Source organism: Excalfactoria chinensis, chromosome 1 (assembly GCF_039878825.1).
Source record: "Excalfactoria chinensis isolate bCotChi1 chromosome 1, bCotChi1.hap2, whole genome shotgun sequence".
Taxonomy (NCBI): domain Eukaryota; kingdom Metazoa; phylum Chordata; class Aves; order Galliformes; family Phasianidae; genus Excalfactoria; species Excalfactoria chinensis.
In genome coordinates, this window is record NC_092825.1 from 37,313,562 (window position 1) to 37,339,099 (window position 25,538).

General features: G+C 37.7%; 1 protein-coding gene across 5 annotated transcripts in view; it reads left to right on the forward strand.

Annotated features, from left to right (window-relative positions):
* SYT1 (synaptotagmin 1) overlaps nt 1-25,538 on the forward strand; it is a 337,265-nt gene that overhangs the window by 244,610 nt on the left and 67,117 nt on the right. For 4 of the 5 annotated variants that reach the window (XM_072329810.1, XM_072329828.1, XM_072329803.1 and 1 more), the window contains 3 exons: nt 7,179-7,363; nt 19,939-20,061; nt 22,361-22,528. In XM_072329810.1, coding sequence (XP_072185911.1) covers nt 7,179-7,363; nt 19,939-20,061; nt 22,361-22,528 — 476 coding nt within the window. The remainder of the gene's footprint in view (nt 1-7,178; nt 7,364-19,938; nt 20,062-22,360; nt 22,529-25,538) is intronic. The other variant, XM_072329836.1, reaches the window with a different exon arrangement.

Genomic DNA, 25,538 nt, shown 5'->3' on the forward strand with positions numbered 1-25,538 from the left:
TTTTTACCGCTGATTTCATTACTTTTGACTCTTGATTTCTGAGTCCTAAGATTGATGTGATGGGAGTATTTTGTCCATTTTCAAATTCCACTTTGAAGTCAGAGGCAGTTTTGTGACTTTTTTGTTGTACTCTTCCTTTAAACTATCAATCAGAGTCAAAAGCACAGTATGTGTCATGGGAAAAGTGAAATGCTCTTTAATCACAAATTGCCATTGTCCACATGATGGAAAACAGGCATCTCAGGCTTCTACAGATTTGTTTGTCAGTATTGAATATTAGCTTCATGAGTTGTTTTGTGCCTTCTCAGGAAAGTATTTGGACTCAGCTGCTGTTGATACATACAGTGTTTTTGGAAAGCCTTCAGCAAACGTGTCTGGCTTCCAGATCCGGTTCGAGGCTCCAGCTTGCTTCATCTTCGCCAGCTGCTCACTGTGTCCAGTGCTTTCTCTGGCAATTATCTGGAGCCCGAATTCATTTATTTTATTTTAAAAGCTGTATGGCAGTAGATATAATGAACTGATAGGAAGCGTCAGTCTAAAAATATTATCCACTTGATTAGAAAGCTTTTTCCGACAAAGTTTTTCCCTTCTCTACTCCATTTTCTGTAGTAAGTGACCTAGTGGTTTTCTTGGACAGGGAAAGGTGCTACATTTGTCAAACTGGCCAGCACTGCGGCGCTTTGTGAGGGACATACTATGCAGCAGGGAGCTGGGCTGCTGGTTTCTCCCTTGTGCTGCTGCATGCCAATTGGTAAAGACATGCTGGAAGCAGTGGGGATACACCTCTCTGTAGAAGTCAATGGGTGAAACATACTGGAGCTGCTGAACTTGCCGAGGGAAGGGGGAGGAAGCAGCATGTGGGAGGACTGGGAGCTGTGGGAGAATGAGAGTAGTGGTAGTACTGCATTGTGTCTCCTAGGGACTGTGGCTGATGGCGGCTGAGCTGAAGGCAAGCCTGAGAGAGCAGCCCAGAGTAGTAGCAACACAACCAGCAGAGAGGAAATTATTTTTTAACTCTCTTTTGCTTGTATTCTGTTTAATTTTGAGTTCAAGAAGGGATGAGCTGGTTGACAGAGGATCTGTTTTTGGTTTAGTATTTATTCAGATGAAACCGGACCCTTGATCTTGAAAGCCCTGCTGGTCTCTCTGAAGTGCTTCTGTCAAGGAGACATCTCAGCAGCTTCACTGCCTCACTGCCCAGTCTCACCTGGAAACTCCTTAGTCCTGCCTTTTCAGCCATATATCTCGGGAGATGAGAGGAAAGGAGCTGCTGAGACTGAGCTGTGAGGACCTGAGGGAGAAAAGGAGAAGAATGCATAGGCAAGAGAGAGAGAGGGAGAGCAACAGAGATGGAAATAGTTCTGCTCTGCACAACTGGGTAGATGTGTTTTACCATAACCTGCACCTTCCATGTGCCCTAAAAGGTGAATTAATACTCACAATAATAAATGTAATAGACTTGGAAATTCTCATAGCAGATGTGGTTCACTTTCAGGTAAATATTTTGGTCACTTAAAGCATTTTGACTTCCAACCTCTTCAGCTAAATTTGTAGCAGTATCTAGGATTCCTGCTAAATTCAATAGCAGTTTGTTTGCAAAGACATGAATGTTCAATCATGTGAAGTTGGCACAATTTCACGTGAGGCTACCTAACCAACAAGATATAGGCAGGAGTATATTCAATGACTGAAGCCCACATAATCAGTGCAGTTTCACAGACTGTGTTAATGTGAAGAACTTTCACTGTCAGAATGTACATCTCTTAGCTCAGTTAAAGCCCCAGTTAAAGCCAGTTAAACCCAGTTAAAAGTAACTTCCGTAAAATAATCATGGCAAGAGTATTGTGCAACAGCACATTGCTCAAGAAGTAGAGGAGGGACAATACAGCATGAGAGCATTTTATTTTTAACAGAAACCTTTGTAAAGGTTCCTTTTAGTAATAGGTCAAAGCTATTAACTCAAACACATAAAAAATCTGAGATAAATGTAAGAATGTGAAAATAGTGTTTTGCAAACAGGCTGTTAAAGCAAGGCTTCATATATAGGAGTGTTTGGGGAGTATATATGGCTGTGTAAGCCTGGAGGTTAACATTTGATCACTAGTATTTTTAAGCAGTTTTTCTCTGCCTTCTTGTCTTTACATTGATCACCATTGCATTCCTTCTGCTGTGAATAGTGGCATCCACTGGGTCCTTACTTTTAGTACATGGTTTGTTGTTTGTTTTTTTAAAGTAATTTCTAATGAAATTTGAATGGGTTCCCAGAATGTGGCCCCGTAGCTGTTGCTATAGAGAAATAATATGGCTATATTTTTTTTTTGCTTTCTGAATGGAAGCTGTAAATGCAAAAAATCTACAGTAAAACTGCAGTTTAATAAATGAAAACTGCCATGACTCTCATGCTTAAGTGACCAGAGATTTAGCTTAATACATAGCGCTTCACATAAAGATACGTGACAGTTGCATCTTTCTGTTAAGTATCGTGCCCTCTCTGAACCTTTAGGTTTCTAATTAAGTTACTAATATTTATCAGTCACAACATACCATGATCCTCCTTTGTACTATATAATATGGAATCTGACATCATCTGATAGCCTTTTGCTGTCACAGTTTAAATGGGGCTGTTAATTGCTTAATTGGGAGTTGTCATTAGATAGCTTTCTTGGTATGGAAATCCTTGCTTTTTAATTCAGCTTTCTCTCTTCAGTTCTTTCTTGACCTTCCTTCTCTTTGGGTTGTTTTTTAAGCTAATGAGGTTTCCTCTGACATTACACACAGAAAGGGAGGAAAAGTATTAGGATGAAGGATTTTATTCTCTTTTACGGACTACAGCACTCTGATGCTGTTACACATTTTGTGACTTCCCTCTTACTGTCTTTCCTCGGGAGCTAAATGTCCTCTGAGGCATTTGATAATTTTAGATCGTCTGACAGGAATGTCAGTTTTAGACCCAAGACCTGTATCTCTCCAAGCATTTTGTGTAAGGCTAAGTAAGGATATGTTTATATAAAGAGCACCATTAGTAGCTCTTAAAGGGAGTAACTCAGAAATACATATTTTCCTTTGCATCTAGCATATTTTGTAGAACAAGATTTAATGACAGGGTGGGATACAAACTATATTTAGTACAATGAAATAAAACCTAATCTGTGGTGTGAAGCAGTTTGTTTCTAGGGCCCAGTGTCACACTGCAAACTTTGTAGGGGTAATGCTTCAGACTGTGTATGCTTCCATGGGTTGAGTGTCTTTTGCAGTCTGGAGCACCATTAGGGTAGCTTTAGGAGCAAGTATTGCCACAACTTCCATCCATGCCCTCCCAGATTTTGCACACTGTGAGTCTAAGCATGAGAAGTGGGAATGGTCTGGAGATCTGGCTCATCAACCCACTCTAAAGTCCAAACTGAAATGGTAATGTCAGTGCACCTCAGCTGCACACAGCCTTGCCTGACCCTTATGGTAGGAGACAGCACAGAGAGAGAGAAAGCTCACAATTCCTTTAGCAACTTCCATTTCTAACTGACATTCAGCATAAGTGAAGGATGCAGTGTTTGTACCAAAAAAAAAGTCTCCATTCTCAACACAATCCTGGAGAGTTTGTTCTTCCCAGCGCCCTACTATTGCCCAGGGAAAAGCCACACACTTAATTTTCCCTGCAATTCCCTTTTACTCCACTCCTGCATTTCTGAGCATACACTGATTGGATTGGATCAATAAGACTAATTAAAAACTTTGCTTACTAACTATGCTACGTCAGCAGATCTCCTCCTATAGATCTGCCTGTAAGAGCCTTGGAGGTTCACCAAATCATGTAGTGATTCATGACAGTGTCTTTAAGACCACAGGAGCAGAACAAAGAAAATAGCACTGAAATACCAGAAAGCTTATGCACATATTAATTATACTTAAAGCTATAGGTTTTCCTTGACGGCTTACTTAAGTATTGCTTGTTTCAAAGCACCCCCTTGTGCTGGCACTAGGTAAGACAAATTATACAAGAAGCTTATGGCTGTCTGATACCTCTCTATCACTTGATCAAGATCTGTGTTTTTTATGTCACCCAAACCCTTTTATCTGCTACAGAGGCCTTTTGTTTAATGGCTCATGTCCAAAGTCCTCCCAGGGTTTCAAAGTACACTGCTGGACCCGATCAAACTGATTGAATATAGATGGAGGTAGCCTTCAAACAGTAGATTCTTACTGTTGATGACTAGGAAAATGAAATTATGTGAACATTGTATGTGTGGGAAAGTCTAACTAGATTTAAACATTATGAATCTCCGAAGGGAGTCACTTAGCAATAATAAGTTCATATACTGTCCATGAAGTTTTTGTATGTTAGTTGCAGTTTGTATGACAAACTATTAAAGACTAGTTTTGAGACTTCCAAAGTTAGAATGACTTCAGTCACTTCATTCTGGGCTATCCAAAACTGCTTTTTAGAAATATCTTTTTTCTGGAATTCAGGTACCTCTGGCAATGTCATGAATTGAGAGGAACAAATACAAAAACTCTCAAGGTTTGTAATAATTTTAGAAAATCTTGCCTGAGTTATGTACTAGTGATTAACATTTATTTAGATAATGCTTTTGAAAAGCCACAACCATCATTTCAAAACTAGTGATAGCAACATGTTTCACTTCTCTTAAATCTAACACGTATATCCACTGCCAGCAATATTGGACTGGGCAATCTCTGTCGGTGGGAGTGTTCTGCTGAGACATCTTGACAGAGACAGCACGCTTTCATTGGGGAAAAAAAACAACATTCCTTTTTGTTTTTTCAGACTTGAATGTTGAAGATGTTTTGGAAAATGTCCTGATTCTGGGTTAACTCTTTTTTTTTTATTATTTATTTTTCATTGCTTATGCTTTCTGTAATAAAAATAGAGCACATTTTCCTTGAGCAGATAAATGAAAGATTCTGTATAATTCTTGGCGTCTCAGATATTAATTTGGCAATCATTTAATTGCATCACAAGAGCTTTTGGGTGAAATTAAATTACAAATAGATGAAGGCAGACAATGCCTTATAAAAATAAATAAAAAAGTAAAGAGGTATCTGCAAGCGTTTGAAATTCTCCCTAACACACTCTACATTGTTCATCCTCCAGAGAACCACGGCAATGGTGCCAGAATACCACTTTGCACAACAGCTACAGCACTCAGGCACCTGACTTCACTACCTACACAGGCTTTTTCATCTGTAGCATGCATATTTATATATCCTACGCACATTCCCCGTCTCCTCTATTCCTTGGTTCTCCCAGCTGAGCTGCATGTGATCTGATCTGCCTCTCCTTCCTCCCACAGTGCCATCCTGCCAGCAGAATCCCTCCCATGCTCTTGTTGCTCCCTGTGTTGCGTTACATTGTGCTTTGAGCATTCCTGGCAAGGCAGCAAAACAAACAGATGATAGGTTTAGGCACATCATTCATTTGATTATTGACATAAATCTTAAGGATTAGCTTATGTAAAAAATGTAACATTCTATAAATACTATCTGAAAGGCCTATGATGTGTTTAATGCAGTTTAAGTGCACCAGTAAAGTTTAAATTTGAAAAGGACACATTGCCTGTGAAAGGCTATGATTTTACATTTGCAAACACTGGGTGAACAGACAAAATATTGCAGAAGTCAGGTGTGCTATGAAGTGTTACTGTTGCACCTGATCCGAAGCAAAATTGAAAGCAGCAGCAATGCTTGAAATACGGATTTTAAGTTGTGAGAAGTGCAGATCTAATACAACTTTTATTGCAGAATTCTTAGTGCTGACTCCATAAAATTCATCACATAAACAGCTGTTAATCTGTTCACTTTATCTTTTAACATTCATTTGTTTAGTAATCAGTTCTCATTTGTTCTACATATGGTATAGCTTCTCTTTTATAGCAGCTGCATATAATGAACATTTGGAGGCTCAAAATGTATTACAAAAATTACTGCTTTACATTTTTCTACATTATTTTTGTATCTGTCACCAAAGATTTTTGAGTGAAAGTTAGAAATTAAGGTCATGAAACATAGAGTAAGGAAAGTTCAGGTGCTTCGTCCTCTTTCTGAACTGATGATTTGTAGTCAAATTTTCTGTGACCGTGCTTCACACTCTGCTTAGTTCCTTTAAGCAATTAATTTTCTCTATTTATACTGTCCATTCCCTTCTGTGATTCACTGACGTCAACATGTCAAATTTGATTCACTTGTCAGTTTTGTTCTGTGTCGTATGAGAGACCTCTCCGTTACACACTCAGAGTAACTTACAGACCTGGCAGACTGAGTGCATTTAGAGATTTTAGTAAACGACAGTTTAAAATATTTAAAGTATCATCAAGTGTTCCGGTTCAATGTTGGGATCTGTGGTCATTAAAACTGAGCTGTATGAATATAATTCCCTCCTGGACTGTTTGAGTATCACCTTAACTCCTTTTTTCCAATATTCTGATCTTTTACGAGACCATTTTATCACAGCAAGTGTTCTGTATTGTTTATTCATAATTCAGTTGTGTCCAGATTCCTGGACAGAATGAATAAATTGAAGAAATGTTTTTCTTGATAGGAAAGTGAGGGTGAAAATCTAGCTATGTACTGTGAGTCTGCTAATATTAGGGTATGATGACTAATAGCACACATGCCCTTGGATTGGCCAGTAGTATGTCCTTGGTTAGTGTTCACTGGTGATCTTGACCTGCACTGTATTGTGAGGATTCTACACAGCAGCAGGCAGAGAAGTTCATCAAAACTGGCTTTTGGATCTGGTGTCATTCTGTAAACAGGAAATTCCTGGTCAGTTCTGCCCAATTCAGCCACAATGCCAGGTGGGTTGTAGAAATGATTAAAAATGGAAACAACTGCCTAAGTATGCTGAATATTTTGCAAGTCTGCACGGTGTAAATATTTTGGACATACTGTTTTAGGATGGTTGATTTATTCAGAATAGCTGCAAGTTAATTTGATATGTGTCACCAGGCATGTAAATAGATAGATATTGGCACTGTGTGTGCAAATGCTCAGTTGGGGGAAATATACAAAAGATGACAGAGTGCTTTAGAAAGAATTTCAGACATTTCTGCAAGGCATTTTCTTTGCAAAACTTTCAGCTGTAAGAGAAATGTGCTTGTTTCTAAATTTAACCCTACTAACAGTTTACCACCTTCTCTTTTTTGTTTCTTTTTCTCTTTCAGTGCCACCTTGGGCCTTAATAGCCATAGCCATAGTTGCAGTCCTATTAATCCTTACCTGCTGCTTTTGTCTCTGTAAGAAATGCTTGTTCAAAAAGAAGAACAAGAAGAAGGGGAAGGAAAAGGGAGGGAAGAATGCTATTAACATGAAAGATGTTAAAGATTTAGGGAAAACCATGAAAGACCAGGTAAAGTACCTCTCCTTTTCTTCAACTTTTGAGTTATGTTAGCAGAATTCTGCCTGACATGTCTAACAAAAAATGTTGTGCTTGACGCCTTGATAGTGGCTCTGTGAAGAGAGGACTGATAGTCAGCATATTCTCAATAGTATCTTAAAATGAACAGATTTGTAATGACTCATTTGAAAGGAGAAAGTTTATTAAGAGTATCTTGGCTGTCACAGAAATGTAGTAAATGTGTGCAGTTTTCAACAGTCTATTTTCAGGACTTTGACCAAGAGCAAGTATAGCATTTATATCTTTCTAGCAGTAATTCTGAGCACAGGTGATAAACACAGATCTGTACAAAACCATAAGGTCAACTGAGAAACAAACAACAGCATAGAAGAGAAAATGAGAAACATAGAAACAAAGGAAAACAAAATGAAATTGCATAGAGCATCCGGCACAGTGATGCTAAGAGAATTTATTTTGTGCAAGAGGTGGAGCTTAAAGATAGAAGGATATACTTGTAGCTGTAAGTCAGTGGAGTAACTCAGAGGAATAGATTAGCACAATGCCCTTTGAGTAGTATCATCTTCATGAGAGCAGACAAACTTGTCCTTTAGATCTGCTTCATTAAAGAGAAGCAAAAGTTGCAGGACCTAATCCTCAGTGCCACAGACTTCAGTAATATGTTCCTGAAATATTATTTTTTTTAATCAGGATTTTATTATTGTCCTTCTTCCTTGCAATTCTGGTGTTAAAAATTCATAGGTAAAGCTATTGAGAATAAACAGAAGAATAGGGAAATAAATGCAAAGAATTCATGTGTTCTTTCTGCATTGCCAGATTTCCTAAGCAAAGACAAAGGGCTCTATTTTTCAAACAAAAAGTACTGAGGAGACTTAGAGAATTGCAATCTGAAACCTCTTCAGTAGTTGACAGTAACTGTAAAGATACTATACATGTCTGTGCTTACAAGACCTTTTGTAAGATTTAGCCAGAGTAATTCAGAAGTGCTTATCCAGCCAATGAAGAAGGACAAAAGTAAGGAATGAGTAGTTCCTCCCATTAGCTGGAATCTAGTGTCTGAGGGAAGATGGAGGTGCAGACTGGTTGATTAGTAATAGAAGACAAATCTGGGAGTCTGAGGAATAGTGCCATCAGATCAAGAGTAAGATCCAGGAAAAGCCTAGAGAAGAGTAGAGTTGTAGGGAGCAGCCCAGCACAAGTGGTGGGATGCCACTGTACCCTGATGGAACAGCCACCAATGGGGCTCATCAGCTAGTCCTCGAGAGTCTTCCTACAGGCTAGCATAGCATGTAAGTCATGACAGGGGAAGAATATCAAAAGCGGGTAAGGAGTAATTTTGCTGGCTGGCTGCAACTATTTCCAGTTTCCAAAAGGACAGTTCTTGTTGTTGATGCTCAGTAGATAGTTGTCATTACTGAAATGTCAATGCATTAGGCTGTAGTTAATTTTTCTAGGCTATACACTATACCAATGGAGTAAACTTTAGATGGTGCCCTGGTATACAGCTTCAACCTTGGTTCCACCAGGAGGGAAGATGCTTTTCATGTACCACACTAGTGCATTGAATTGCAAAGCTTCAAGTATAGACACAAGGCAAATGTGACTCTGCAAACAAGCTCAGCAGCACACAAAGTCACTAATGTAGATGTACCTGTTTCAAGGTTAGAAAGATAAGTGAGCTTGAACTCAGAATACAACAGTGCAGAAATTTGGCATTTTCCTTTGAAAAAGATTCTGTATTCTTGTGATTTTGTTTTCTCCGTATGATGAATATGAAATAAATCCTTTTACTTTAAGCACACAGATTTAGGATTCATGAATTCCTTGTACTTAGAGGTTGTGTCATTAAGTAACTGCGAGTTATTTCCCCACAAGCCATACATGGAAAGTCACTTCATCAATTGTTGGTTTACCCAGGGCTACTTTTAGCTAGCTTCTTTCCATTGAAGCAAGGGCAATTTGGAAGAACTCTGATTATGTCTGTGGAAAAATCCCTTGTGATGTTGTTTGCTGTGTTCTACGAATGTTACTAATGATAACAAACCTAATACTTCCTTGCAGGATAAATAATGTGCAGTTTGTTTATTGATATTAATGTGGAGTTTGTTCCATATCATTTAAGACCGCTGTTGTATTGACAATATATTATTAAGTGTTTTTAATCGTATTTGGTAGGACCTGGATAAATGACCGTGGATTCTTGGAAAATAAATATATAAAATACAAAATTTTATTATGTAATTAATATTTAATTTAATAACTTCATTTTTCCTGGGAAAACTTGATAAAAAGCTGTTTTGTGGCTTCTTATCAAAAACTGTAGCTCAAACTTTGAAATGTTACACCGTTAGGTACTTCAAGATGATTCCATTCAAGGTATTCTGCATAGACATTTAAACATACTTTTGCCCAAATATTTTGTGATTTAACTGACGTGGTTTGGTTTGCACAGTAAACCTGATGAGGATAGATTCTCACCTGAGAAATGTAAATGTTGGACCCTTAATAAGTGCATCATCAGCACTCTAGCCAGTTTTCACTCTTAATTGTCTGGGATTTCTAAAACAGGTTGATTGAGTTACCTCCCTTAATTTCATACCAGTCAGCAATATATACATTTTAGGTCCTTGGCATTCAGTAGTTTCCAACAACTTAATTGCTGATTTTTCAAAACGATGCTGTCTTTTTTCATTTTTTTTTTCAGCGTGAGTTATTTTTTATTCTGGCAGTTTAATCAGGAATTATTAGTGCAGGCTTTAGTATACCTACTTGAGCTCAGTGCAATGTTAAATGTGAAATACTTCACTAAAAAGGAGTGAATCACTTTTGAGCTTCTGTCATAAAACAGAAAGGGGTGAAAAATACAAAAGTAATTGTAAACCAGGATGTTAATCTATTGCCTTTATAAAGGGCAACGTACAGTACCAAAAATCTTAAATGTTGTCAAAAAACAATAAGCTTAGTTCAGTCATTGTTAAGCCTGAATGTACAAGTGCTAATTACCTGCTGCCTTCAGCTGAGAGTTACATAATAGCAGTTGATAGGCACTTGGCATCTTGCAAGATCCTAGTTCCCTAGGCGCACAAAACTTGAAAGGGAGCCGCATTTGGCAGTATCAGCCTCTGGAAGTGTAATTTCCAGCTTAGCCTGGTTTAGTTTGTCAAAGAGAACTTCTGGCTTACATGTGCCCATGGTGACCTGCATGTCCATGCCAAACCCTCACAGAGCCATATAATTTGGCATAGGTGAAGATCCTTTTGATACAGAGACACAGTTGGGTTATGCACAATAGTTAGACATTATAGAAAGTGAAATAATTATTGTTTCTCATAGACTTATGCTTCAGAATGACCACTTTCCTGGACACAACTTTTAGTCTGATTTTTAAATGAGAAATTGAAATAATATAGGTTATGAGCAAATTTGATTGCACTGAAGGGAGAGAAGAGTTTAAGTTAAGACAAGGCTTTCAGTCTTCAAACATATTTCTATGGCTCTCTATGGTTACTTTTTCAAGCAGAGTACACAACTCTGCCAAGAACTGGGGGAAGGAGAACATTCTGTCTGGGGAGACAAATTATTATACGAATGTACTAAAAAAGGTCATTTCTCCATGGATTTGCTAATGTTTGTATGTGGATGTTTTAATTTTTATTTCTTCCTTCTATGTCCTCCTTGTCTGTGTTGTGTCTCATGACTGTTCTGGATTGTCACTTGCGGTAGGTTTACTTTGCTATTCGGATGCACCTAGTCTAAAGCCCTGATACATATAGTCTTCTGACAGCTCTGGCTCCTCAGCTGAGATTTATATGTAGTAGCTTTGGTGCACACATTAAGAGGCTGAACCAAACTGATTGGGTATTTTCTTGGTGGGGACGGCTAGAGGAGGTGAAAAGAAGAGGTTGTTATTTTTTCTGTAGTTCAAATATTACGTCAAACTGTACTAGAAAGCTCAAGTCTGAAATCGATAGGTACCTAAAAATAACTTGTTAGTGTTATTTCTTTCTGCTGTAAATGTCATCATATCAACAGCAGACAAAAGCAGTAAATATATTTTACTGTCTTTTACTTAGCATCGGTAAAATTATTGGTACCTCATGAAACTTGCTGTGGGCTGTCACATCATCTCAGTACAGTGCACATGCTTTAAGTTCATAGTACTCCATGCCAAACTCTTATGTGATCGTACTGCAGATTTCTCTGGGTGCGCCTGAGTGACCACTGGCACTAGCGTTTTTATGAGATCTTCCCATCACACTTTTCATCTTTGTAACTTCCCTGTCTCTGCCATCCCTCCAGTGGCTCCCGCTGCTTTTTACCTTAGGAAGAAAAGCCCCAGATACCCAGCCCTAGAGACACTGTAATAGCTGCTACTTTATTGGGTCTGAATGTAAGCATTGGTACAGCAGAATTCTTGCTAAAGCTCGGCCTATGGGCTGAGGAAAGGAATAGAGTTAATCATTTCAGTCATGAACAGTGGCACTGAAAAATTACTAAAATTTAGCTCTGCTGCTTGGAGAGTAGTTGCTGTGGTCATCCAAACCTTTTATTAGATCACAAAGCATTTTTGGAGAAGATTTAATATCTCAGTCATTCCTCATTGCATCGGGCTGAAACACTGTCACTAGTGGAACTTTTTTGTTTTACAATGGACGTGTCTGCCAAATGAAACAAAGGACTTGGGATCAGGTATATGTGCTATACCCTAGAATATACAGAGTATACTTCTGACTTGCTGTGGCATTCAGTCACTTGTGAACTTCTTTAGATCTTTGCTTTTCATTTATGTAGACCTTCCTTTTCCACTGAGGCTATGTACTAACTTCATCACAATATTATGGTTAGTTTTCATATATTAAGTGCAGTGAAATTATGGGATGTTATAAAATAATACAATAGTGAGATCTGCAATTACAACAGACAATTTCAGCAGTAAACCATTTTTCCTTCAAAGAAACAAAACACTGAAGAGCTTTTTAATGTTAGGAACCTTCGGAAATATTTCAAAGTCAGGTGTGTTGACCTGGTAGCTTGAGGAAAGTTGCTAAAATGAAGTCTGTGAAATCTGCATCAGCTTCCAAAGAGCCTGTATTTCACTCAAAGGAACCCAAGCCTTTATTGCCAAGTATATTCCAATAGGATCTTCTGTGGGGATAGGAACACTTCCTGGCAGCAGTCTTCTGCAGTGTTTCCTTGTGTTTGTTTTACCAGTTGAATGCTTAGAGAGTAGTGAGAATTAGGTAATGTCATCCGTTAGTATCAGCAAGCCAATTCCCAGTTGTTGGTGTCTTCAGCCCATGCTGATGTTACTGTTCACCATGGTTTATTTGCAAAACAATGAAGTACCTTAATTCATACTCAGAAATACAGCATGTACTGCAGACACAGTACAGTGCAGAAAATTAGTTAAAAAACAATGTGAAAAGTGTTTGTTAGAAAACAAGACCAACTACAATACTACTATGATGGTCAAAACAGGTTGATTGAGTCCCATTTATGTGTTAATTCTACCCCAGGCTCAAACAGCTGTCCTACTGCTTGTTTTTTTACCCATCTCAGAAGCCAACTGTTCCAGATGCATAAAACTTCCTAGGAAAAATGTGAAAGCAACATGTTTATGAAGATGCAATGTTATATATGAGTACATTCTACAAGATTTTCTGCAAAATTCATATTTAACATACGTTAATATTAAACTTCATAGCCTTGGAACTATGAAAGCAACATCTATGAGCCAGACATGGCTGGGGTTATTTGCATTCCTATCTCTTCCTCTCAACCCAAGAAGATGGAGGAGTCTCCTATGCATGGTTCCTGCATTTCTTTTTCCCCCATTTCAAAAATATTTTTCCTATAAAATAACTACTGTTACTTTTATTGTAACCTATTCTACTGTTAGGATGAAATGAAAATGTAGACTTATATGCCTTGTTTTTGTACTGAAGGTCTTACCACAGGAATCTTCTATAGTCAAGGATGTTTATTTCTTGCATTCTTTTGATTAACAGACCAGGTTTTGAATTGTTTATTCAAGACCAGCGTCTGCAGGTTCCTAATGAGTTGTGTCTAGGAGGTATGCAATTATTCCATAAATTAAGTGATTTGAATCACACTCTGAAGACATTCACGTGTACTCACTGATTATGTGGAAAGCTGAGCTCCTACACTAAGTGCCTGAAGTTACTGGAAATGAGTAACCTACAACAGGAACAGCAGTTCATATTAATGAGGTATGAACTTCAAATCCTATTGGGAGTATTTATTTGTTTAATTTTTTAGCAAAGGCTTGTATTCTTTACATACACAAAGGCAGATAATGTGTATGAACAGTAGAATAACCTTGAGGTATGAGAATATCAGATACTTGATAAGGTTCCGTTTAAAGGATGGTCAAGGCTTATCTCTTTTCATGTAAATAAGCCAAAAGGTTCTCAGCCAACTTTTTCTTCTTTATATCAGCGTAGCACCCAATAAATCATGTCCAGTTATATTTAGATTAATTTGCATTGTTAAAAAAGTGTAGCACTAATTACATACTATGACAAATCTTAAACAGAAATAAATTTAGTACTCAGAGTGGTCCTCCCATGCCCAGGAGGCAACTCTATCCCAAAGCATGATTCCATCTGGCTGTCTGCCATTCATTTGGGAAGGATGGGGAACAATTGATTGAGCAGCATGCACTGGCCAAGCAGCCTAAATCTGCCTCCTACTCACAGCCTGCTGCTTAGCACAACAAACTATTGCCATATGGGAAGTGGGGGCAGAACATGCTAGATTACTTGCAAGAGCACTTGCATCTTTTTGTTCATGCACATGGGCCCTGTGGTCAATGCACAGCCATGATCCACAGGGTGAGCTTCCAGAACAGATCGCTGGGTTGAGTCTGACACTATCTGACTCTTTTTTCAGCAAATAAACACTGGCAACTAGGAAAAAAAAAAAATAAATAAAAAAAGAAAAACAAAAAAGAGGACTTAAAAGTTCCAACTTGAATCTACGTGTCTGTATTTTACATTTGCTACATCCCTCTATTGAACCAAAACAAATCAGTATTTCAGTACTCCAACAATTCAGTGAGCTCTTAAGCTGAATATGATGGCCTCATGTCAGAGAGATCCTAAAGAAAGCAAGCCTTTAGATAATCCAGCAGACTATTTAAAAGCTGGATAACAAGCAAGGAGGTAGTGTCAGGGCATCGCATGCTGGACGCAGCAGGGTCATTCAGTGCACCAGTGTGGTCCACTGCTGGTGAGTGAGGCCAACAGTCTTACAGTAGTAATGACAAAGTCAATTTCACAGAAGCCAAAACCTGGCTCAGCCACTGGAAACCCATGCACAACATGCTCTTTGAATTAATTCATGGAGAGAAAGCAGATGCTGAAAGAATGAAATGCTGCCTTTCCTTCTGGGGGATTCTGGTAGAAAATGTGTTATAATTGCAGTCTTTTCTGTTTTGTGATAGGGAATCAACCAGGAATTTTTAAAGGCTTTTCTTTTCCCCCGGGATAAAAATTGGCCACATCAGAACTGTGGTGTACTTGAATGTGAAAGAAATTGATAAGAAATGCACCACCATTAGGTGCAGCCACTCCTAAGTATGGACATCAATAGGAGGAAAAATTGCCTTTCTGATAAATTCATTGTTGGACATGGCACAGAACATTCTCGCTACAAAATAATACTGTTTTCTTCCATTCAGCTCAGCAGGCATTGCACAAGCCTTAGGACTGGACATCACTCACATGTTAAAAAACCTCCTTCGCCACGTGAACAAGAAGATTGATTGACAGGGCAGGTGTAGAAGGAAATCAGACTGCAGTGTGGTGAAATAACCTTGCAGGCTGCAGTCAACATTATGTTTTCCTTCCTAATATGTCTCCTTCTTACTTACTGGTGACTTTTCCTTACAAGTGAGGCCATAGGTCATCCCATGAATGGAATCAACCCTGAAACACTGCTAATGAAAATCTTTCCGTACCTATAACAGTTAAAGACACTCTGCTTGCAGTCCTAAATAAATTGTGAATTAAGCATTAACAAAGAAACAAAGATAACTGAGACCAGAATCAAGGAGCAAAGTGCACCTTCTTGGGTCTTTTCATCCTCACAGTAACTCAGATGAGATTGTGACCTCTGTCTTGCTTTGCAGGAGGCTGTGAAGTACTCTTTGGAGAGACTGAATAAAACTTTGGGGAGATTAAATAAAAAGATACATGGAGCTGTTTTAATCCCATATGGATTGTGCTTTGTGGTAGATAGTGGTGAAACGCTATTGACAGGGTGTGGGTCCACTGGTGAAGCTGAGCTGGAAACAAAGGATGTTTGCAGCACCAGAAGGGCTGCATCAGTGCCAAGTCACATTTGCTGCCTGCTGCAGTGAAGCAGGGAACAAGCCCAGGAAATGCAAGAACCCAGTGCAGGGCATGGAGTCTGCAGAACTGCAATCACAGATACTGCTTTGGGTTTTCTTTCCATTGTTTTATGCAAAGGATGAAACTACCAAAATAAATAAATAAATAAATAAATAGAAATTGAAAACGAAGCATTTTCTTTATAAACCCAGAAGAGGAGACTGTAAAGCCACCCTTAATTATGTTACAGAGACAAAGAAAGAACCAGTAAATTGAACTGTGGATCTCTGCTATAATTTAGCTTTATTTGTCGTAGAAGCCACTACAGAGTAGATGAGTTTGGGAACAATTGACTAAGCATGGCACAGAAAGGAAAATCCTAATGGTATATGTAAATTTATGTCTGCACCCTTGGTTCAGACAAGTTACAGCTCATTCAAATAAGGATTAAATGAGAGGTTGCTCAAAGAATTCGTTTTCCAGATCTAAGGAAACATATTATGTACTGTGTGGCTCTGTTACAGCCCCTGGCACAACAGAACTTCAGAACTTTTTCCACTTGCTGACTTCATTACATGTGAATATGTTGAATATGTCACCTTGTAATGGCTGTATTAGACTAACCCTTTTTTTTTTTGGACATTCTTACGTACATATAAGCATACGTTTTTCAGACAAATACGTGTGAGAAGATATAGACATTGCTTTGCAGTTTATTTCTGTATGCCCACCTGGATGAACTTCTTGGTCTTCTATAATTAGAAAAAATAAATGTTTTTCAGCATGATGAAATAATAGATTTCTTTGCTGCATATTTCACAGGAAAAGCATTAAAGATGTCTTAGAATTAAAAGAATATTTAGAAACCAAAGAGGCTTATATTTCTCTGCACTGTAATTCGGGCTTTCTGATCACAGTCATATCTGCTGAAGTGGCTTGAGTTGTAAGTTAGTTTATAACTTAAAAAATTTTACTTATTTTAAAACCAATAAAATATAGCTTCTTATTTTAATTGATGGTAGGGATACAGCAATAAGAACCAGTAGTGTGATGTTGTGTACTGTAAATTGAAGGTTGCAGTGCTATTCCATTATTGATCTTTCAGAAAATTTCAATACAAAATGAGAATCTCTGTGGGATGTTTCATGTACTTTGAAGCAATTCAATTCCTCTTCCTCTTTGGAACACAGCAGCAGCACCACACATGAGAAAATTATGTGCTTCCCTTGACCCATCTTTTTAAAGCATTGTCCTCTAATCTGAAAGCAAATTCCTCTCCTGAACTTAAAATCTGTTATGCGCAGACAGCTTTAGAAGTAACCATTTGTCATTTCTCTCCTCCTCCCCCCACTCCTAAACCTTGGACAAATCTGAACGCCATCTCATTCTTAGTGTTTCTTAGTTCTTCAGTGTTTCTGAGTCAAGGTCAAGAAGAATAATATAGCTACTCGGCTGATGTGAGTAACATGAAACATTTTCTCTCTCTCCTGGGAAATAGCTTTCACCTTCCAATAGGACTCTCATAACCTATGGAGAAGAGTTTACCAATCATGCAGTGTTTTATGCCTGCACTTCAACATTCCTTTGCGAGAGTTCTAAGAACTCCTTAGCCTCCCTTTGTATTTTCTGAAGACATAGTTAGATTTTTTTCACAATGACATGGCCAAACCTCTCACATCTCCTGATGTGATCAGCTATGCAGAAGAGTATATAATTTTTCTGGAGAGAATATGGATATGTAACTTTTGCCTTGTTGCAATAGTTACAGATGCCTCATAGCTGGAAAGGATCACAGAAGGTTCCCTTTGCAGTCTCCATTTTCTTCCTGAGGAATGGCTGCAGGATCATTCTGCTCAAACCAAATCCAAGTCAAAAGTAGGTGTAATAGCAGAAAGGACATTGTTTATCCCAGAATCAGGGATATCCTGGAGCTGTTTATCACTCTTCTATCACACAGTCCTCTGCTAGGGCAAAACTGAGATGATTCAGTGGGTCTTGGAGTTCACATCCCATTCTGAGTTAATGCTTCATGTTGTCTCCAGGCTCTGATCAATGTGATCATTTCACTTGGATTGAGTCACATTTTTATATTTTTTTCCTTCAATTTGTGATTTCAGAATCTCAAGATTATTTTTATTACCAGTGAAAGCAAGGTGTTTGGTATAATCATGTCACTCCATACTCTAAAATTCCCATGTATGGTCCTGCAGGATATGTGTCCAGACTGGCTTTGCGCAAACATTATCTTCTTGCTGTGTTTGTTGTTTTGCCAACACAACCATTGTGCCATGGCCAGGGAACTCAGCTCTGCAATTAAAGTATCTCAGAATACCATTAGGTAGTCCAGTCCTTCCAAACAAAAATGGTTTAGTTTGGAAAGAACTATTTTTCCAACATTAGGGGTGATTCTCATTCACTGTCAACTTTTCCCACTGATCACACCATCACGGTACGATGTAATTTGTGTTCCTACTAAAAAGTTCATCATTCACTAACGTTCAGATATTTAACACAGCTCCTCAGCTTGCATCAATCAATGTTGCTACATTGATTTCAGCTGAGCCGTGCCAGCTGAATTGCTAGCTTTTTTTCAAAAAGTAGAAAAATAATTGCTTAATACTGTACAGTTTACAGCTTGACCTTTTGAATTTTAAATCTGGCTTCTGAAAAATAACATTTTCTACTTCAGAGATCAATCTTTCCTCTTACCACACCCACGCCACTATTGCGTGGCCCCCGCTTCCTTCATGGCTGAGTGGGAATGTTAATGCTTTTCTGCAGTTTTTATTTTGTTTTCACAAACTGCAATCAGCAGCAGGTATTGCTTCTTCCTAGCCTCACTGTCTTTTCAGCTATAGAGCTCCAGCTGCAACCTATTGCATATAAATGCTGTAGATTTCTTCAGACCACATCACATTGTGGAAAAACAAAAAAAGGAAGGAAGGAAGGAAGGAAGGGAGGAAGGGAGGAAGGGAGGAAGGGAGGAAGGGAGGAAGGGAGGAAGGGAGGAAGGGAGGAAGGGAGGAAGGGAGGAAGGAAGAAAGGAAGGAAGAAAGGAAGGAAGAAAGGAAGGAAACAGATCAAATCTTATTGCACTCAATTGTCTGTCTGTGCAGGCAGAAGCACCATACTGAAGAGACAGGGCTCTTATAGATAAACATTTTCTGTACCATTGTGTACAGAACAGAATAGAATTCTGGCTGAGTGCTTTCAGTATCATTTTCTTGCTTTAACAATCTAAACTTTATTTTCACATTTTCCACAGTTATTCCTCATCACTTGACCATTTTCAGTTCTTAAACGGTATAAAACTGCATATATATGTGTAGTTTGTATGGTTTAATAGTTGTATAAATTCCCGTTTTCATAATGCAAATACTTCTGCTTTCTGGTACAGAAAAAAAAAAAAAAAATAGAAAAGAAAAGATGCCATTACTTAGTATTTTCACTGTGTAACTGCTGCCTCCTTTGAAAATAGCAGGTTTTATATAATAATCAGAACTGTAAGCAGTTCAGTATTTCTTTATTTTTTTTATTTTTTCCAAGCAAACTACAATCAGTTTTCAATCAATTTGGTTCAGCTGTGCTTTACAGGAAGAATGAATAAAGAGGAAACTGGTCTCGGGAGGGAGGGAAAAGGAGAAACATGCATTTGCTAATAGCATGGTGATACTTTTGCTTCCATATTCATTCTAAATAAACATGAAAAATGTTTGGCTTATGATTGTAGGAAGAACTCATCCACAACACATGCTCTTTATCATAGTAATCCTACAGAAGCGTGTTGCCGATTGCAAGTGATTCACAGCATGCACAATCAGGTTTCACATTGCCAAGATATCCTTAAGTTGAATGAATGCGTGACTTTGCTTATTTAATAGCATGTTTGCCTCCTTGTGCCTCTTTAAGAGAAGGTGTGAGCCCAGAACAATTCTTTGGTATGAAGTTGATATTTTCTTTCTACTTTCAGGTTTTATGACAGTTGTTGCTTGTAATATTCCAAGAAGCTTTCTTCCTACTTCCATTGCTTGCTTGCTGATTTACTACACATTGAGCAATATAAATAGTATAAATATATATACATAAACTGCATATTTGGATTCGGCCGTCATGCTTGCTTTTAATGGCTTCAAAATAGATTTGAGGACAGTGCCTGATTTAAACTACTACTTAGGAGTTAACCTTATTTATTACTTCTACGTTCCTTCTTTCTAGGCTCTCAAGGATGATGATGCTGAGACTGGGCTGACCGATGGGGAAGAGAAAGAAGAACCAAAAGAAGTGGAGAAACTAGGGAAAATCCAATATTCTTTGGATTATGACTTCCAGAACAATCAGGTTTGAAACAACCAACCTGTAACATTTCAGTTCTCTGTGTGCAAGGGGAGAATGAACTTATACCTGTAGGTAAAGCAGAATTTTCTGAAATCCTAGCTGAGTAAAGGAAGAATGTAAGACTGAAGATGCATGACAGAAGTACTACTAAATTAGTGTTCAGTGTATTCTGAATTCATAACGTTAATAAAAATTGAGGACAGTTTTATCTAATTATTACTAATGTATTGAAGTGTCACCGATCAATATCAGGCCACATCATACTATGAAGATTACATATGAACAGCAAAAGATAGCTTCTGCCTCTGGGTATTTAAAACTTAAGCAAACAAAAGATGGGAGGAAAAGTAGAGGGACATAAAAGTAAGTTGATTCATCAGTAGATGTTTTAACAAGTTTATAAAATTACCAGAAGTACCTTTCTCTCACTGCTTCATATCCACTTTGCCTTATTAACTTGTTATCTCAAATTCTGTTGTTCTCCATGAAAGTATACATTTATGGTAAAGCAAATTTAGTTAGGAACTGAAAAGCAAATAAGTTCTGTCCCCTACAGAATAGGAAAGCTGTACAGGAAGAATCTCCAGTCAAAAGCTGATTTTGAGAACTGTGTTTTATGAAAGGATACACGATAGGAAAGCTGCAAATCCATGGATGCATGTATTATTTAATAAATATAGTAAATTCTCGAGGTATGGATTCCTGTTTTATTTTGCTCTTCTAAAACATGCTGCACTTTGGAATTTATTGGAGGATAGATGATTTAGAATAGTGGAAAAGGTGGTTTAAATTCCTAGAGAGAACAGTATAGGTTTCGTATTGCTTGAAACTGAAAACCAAAATTGAGGTTATTAATTTGTTGCAGGGTTAAAACTGAAGAGAAGATAATTAACATACTTCCTAGAGCATGATGACTCTGTTTTAGAGAGACAGATTTTAGTAGGGAATTGAATTGTTTTTCCAATCTGTTAACTAAGTACGATAGATCTGTTTTTCACTCTTTGATGTTAACGACTTAACCTATCCGTGTATTTATGAAATATGCATTTCGAATACGAATGTGAGAGAAGAGGATCAGTTCTCTATTTATGACCAAATTCAATGATCCACGGATCTTTTGAGGTCCATACTTTGGAAACCATGCAGGCCACACAGTGGATTTAAAGCTAGAAAAAATAAGTCCAGCTTTGACAAATCTCCCAGAAGCTAGGAGCTGCTTTCCTTGTTTGACTTTAATGTTCTTTATTCCATTTTGATCTTCTGTTTCCAATTTTAAGCAGTTCATCCATGAGAGAGGCCAATATGTTGTCACTGAAGAACTGATATAGAAGAAAGTATTCTCCCAGTTCCTAATCACTAGTCTCTAGATTGACCTTGAAGAGTCACTTGAATATTTACTTTAGTTTCATGTCCGGGAAATAAGAATGAAAAGTATTTTCTTTCTCTTAACTTCACTATGCTGATGCAGCCTAGTGTAGGCTGGGATGTCTAGACAACATATCATATGACTTCATCTGTTACCCTAAAAAATGGCTGTGGCATTTACATGTTTCAAATGTGCTTAAATCCTATTTTAAAAATGTGTTAAGAGATTTAAGATACTAGCTTTTTTGTCTTACAGTGAGATTAAGAATTGCCATTAGGACGTAGTTAACAACTAGCAGTTTTCATGGGATTTCATTTTGAAAATGTTTTCCCTAGATTACTGCCTAAATCAACATATATACACAGCAAGAGAAATTAAATATAAGGAAGACTGCAAAACCCATTTGTTTTCAGTCAAGCTCTACCTTAAATTTGCTTTTTATATATTACCTTTTTATGTTTTGAGGGGAAAGGTTAAGTGTTGGTGATTTAGAACACAAATTCTGTAGTCAAAATTAGACATTTTTGATTGTTTAATGATGTGATTTCTATTCATGGTGCCCAGCATAGAAAAATAATGCATAAGAGGCAATAGCAATTGAAAGTTATTTGATTGCAGTCTTTAAAAAGATGAAGTCTGTATTTATCCGTAATCAGCTGGCCTTTGAAAACCTCTTTTCCACTTAAAAACAGCTTTTGTACTGTCTGCATCTGCCATAATTGGTTTTCAAAAGTCTGTAGTGTTGCTTCGTTGCCTTCCTTGAAGGTCAGGGGGGAACTGTTTTTCATAGCCCAGAAATAGAGTGTGGATGTGTACTTCTCTGTTACAGGGTGGGGTTTTTTTGTTTGTTTTTTTTTTTTAGTTGTTTGGGTGTTGTTTTTTTTTTTAATAAACATCCCTTTGAAATTTCATTCTGCTCTTTTTCTGTCTTTTCAGCTTCTGGTTGGAATTATTCAAGCAGCTGAGCTGCCTGCATTAGATATGGGTGGTACATCTGATCCCTATGTGAAAGTGTTCCTGCTGCCTGATAAGAAGAAGAAATATGAGACAAAAGTCCACAGGAAGACCCTTAACCCTGTTTTCAATGAGCAATTTACGTTCAAGGTATTATTTTTTATATAAGATTATCGAAACATTTTTATTTAGTCACTATGTTTAGTCACATACTGGAGTTAGATAGCCTAGATAATTGGTAACTGCAGCATAACATAGTGATTTTCCCTGTTTTTCATCTGATATTCAATCTTACGATGAAAATGATGTAACACAAGGACAGATCTCAGCAAGTGTAAAAGGCGCAGTTTGATATTAGGCAATTCAGTTATCCTGATTTATGACAATCTGATCCATATTTTATGGCTGGATCAAACTTACCAGTAAGTAGGAAAACAGTGCCACTTCGACAAATGTCAGGTGAATTTCACTAAACCAGCATTTGCTTTAAATATCTCTGCAGCCTGATTTATGAATTTCAGTATACCACCTCTTTTTGCCTCAAAAATAAATTAAAACTCAAGGAAGGTAAATGAATGAAGGAATGTATGGCAGATTAATCTTACTAGACTTTGTCATAGCTATTCTTTACCTATTTTACATATGAGTAGAAATCACGTCTTGGCTTAATAATATGTATATTAAATAAATGTAGCTAACCCCTACATTGTAATGTTTAAGCCGTTCCAGTGTTTCCCCTCAATTGTGTCTTTCTAAAACTGTAGCCATATCCATACTCCAGTTAAATAAAATAAAGGAATACTATTCAGTATGTTTCAAAGGGCTTCTCCTAATATACATTCCTCTGCTGTTACTGGAGGCCTTTCTGTCTTATAACGACAGCCACAGATTGAAAACAGGAACAGTGAAAGACTCGGGCTATGTAATCATTCAATGAGAAAGATATCCCTGGAGGCCAGAACTACTACTGCATATATAAGCTTATGTTTTCCCTTGAAGATGTTCATAATCTTTTGTGGGGAGTTATTTTTTTCCTGAGCTTTCCTAAGAGACTATTTAAAAGAAAACAGTGTTATAAATTACAGATTCCCATGCAGCTCACAAAAGAAAAGAAAGAATCAATAACACTGTCGTCTAAAATGAAGACACAAAATATAAATCAGAGCATCCACTCCTGGACTATGATGTCCACTTGTTTTATGTCACATCACAATATGCAAATATTATTCCACAGAAAAAATGTTTGTTTTTCAAGCAAGACATGACAGAAATGTTTAGGTGCTTATCAATATGGTACTGATCATTCCCTGTGTAATGTGGTCTGTACTTGAGTGAAAACTCATGGAGCCTGCCAAGTACGATCATTGTATTGAGACTACAGTAAAAGAAAACAAATGACCATTTAAATAGTGCTGCAAATTTAATAAGTAATTTCCCTGGGAACTACCGATGGTATCACAATTAAAGAGTGCAAGTGTTCACCAGGCTGCAGCAGTATGAAGTATATACGTGCACTGAGCTGCTGAAAGGAAGCAGAAATTCAGGCTGGACTGCACCAGAAGTATTCCTCCTCAGTCCCACGATGGTTATGAAATGATCCCCACAGAAAGGTTCCTGCACCAGTCCAAAGGCAGGAACAAGGTTCCTGTCTGGGAGGGTTATGTGTCTGTGCTGGACAAAAGCTCCTCTATGTGTCTTTTAATGAGGTCTCACCTGCACTCAGAGGCTGAGTCTCCCTGAGCACAACAGAAGGCAGGGAGCAAGAGCAATCCTTTACAAGAGCTGGAAGTGTCTTTGGTTGTCCCAAACAAAGTTGTGGGCTAAGGCTGCTGTAGAGATAATGAATGGGGGAAGCTCTGCTACTGGATCTTTAAAAATGAAGGTAGTTTTTAAGTTGTTTTTTTTTTTTAAGTTTTATTGAGGTCAAGTTAATGATAAAAAATACATAGCAGTAAATGTAGCTTTCTCCTGCATTTCAAATGACCTGGATCCATTAGGTGCAATTGTAAATGGATGGAGAAGGGAGCTTTAGAACGTTTTTCTTCTCCTGTTTTTGGTGCTGCATAAAAATAAAAGTGAAATTTTCCAGAATTTTGCCTTCCACATACGTTTGCCTTCTATAGCTTTTTAGGAGCTATGAATGATTTACAGAATCAAAACAGCTTTTGCAGTAGTATTTGTGTACTTTTACTCTAATGCACAGCCCTGTACCCAATGAAATTATTGTACTCAGTAATGGAAGCTGGAGCTGGCTCTCAACTTGAAAAGCTTCTTAAATGTCAAGAAAAAAAATAAACTACTAGTGTTATTAGGTAGCATTTTAAAGGACAAGTGGAAGCCAAACAAACAACAAAAGACAGCAATCCTATGGTTTAAGCAGACCAGAATATACAGCAGTTAACAAGACCAGCAACAGTGCTATGCTTTCAGTTCTCTTTTTATATAGACAATTAATAGAGGAATGTTTACTGAAGCCCAGAGAAACCATTTATACTTGCAGAATACGTTTAGATTGACCACGTGTTCAGTGTAAGTGCAAGTGATTCCTAAATTAGAGTTTTGTAGACAGCCACTCAAGTATAGCTTACCTGAACTGCACACCTTCATCTGAATATTAAAAATGTGACTCATAAACTTTCAAACCCACAGCATCTGTCTGAAACACATCAGAACAGCTGGAGAATTAGACAGAAATTGGCCCACTGCCACATAGTTTCTTACTGTGCACTGTGACTTACAAGTACCTTAGTGTCTGCAGTGTGCAAGGTATCATAATGAAAAATATGCTGTGGTAAGTAATAGGTAGTGGTACCGTATGAAAACTATTTAGTGTCTAATTACTTTGTGTCAGATACAGCAAGCCAGTTCTGTTTTTTCATCAGTCTGGAAGCTACCCATTTCTGAGTGATGACAGTTGATTTATAGGGGAAAAGACACCATTGTGTGAAAAGTTCATGTGTCTTCAGTGCAAATAATTGGGCTTCCTGTTGCAGTTTCATCACCCACAATATAATTTGAAGTAGAATGAGAAAACCCTGTAGAGTGATGAGTGAGCTGCCACATTGTTCTATTGAGTGCCATAGACTGGTCTCGAAAAATACTGCATTTGGTGACTCTGAAAGAAATACACCTCATAATTTTCTCTGCTTTTCAATTTACC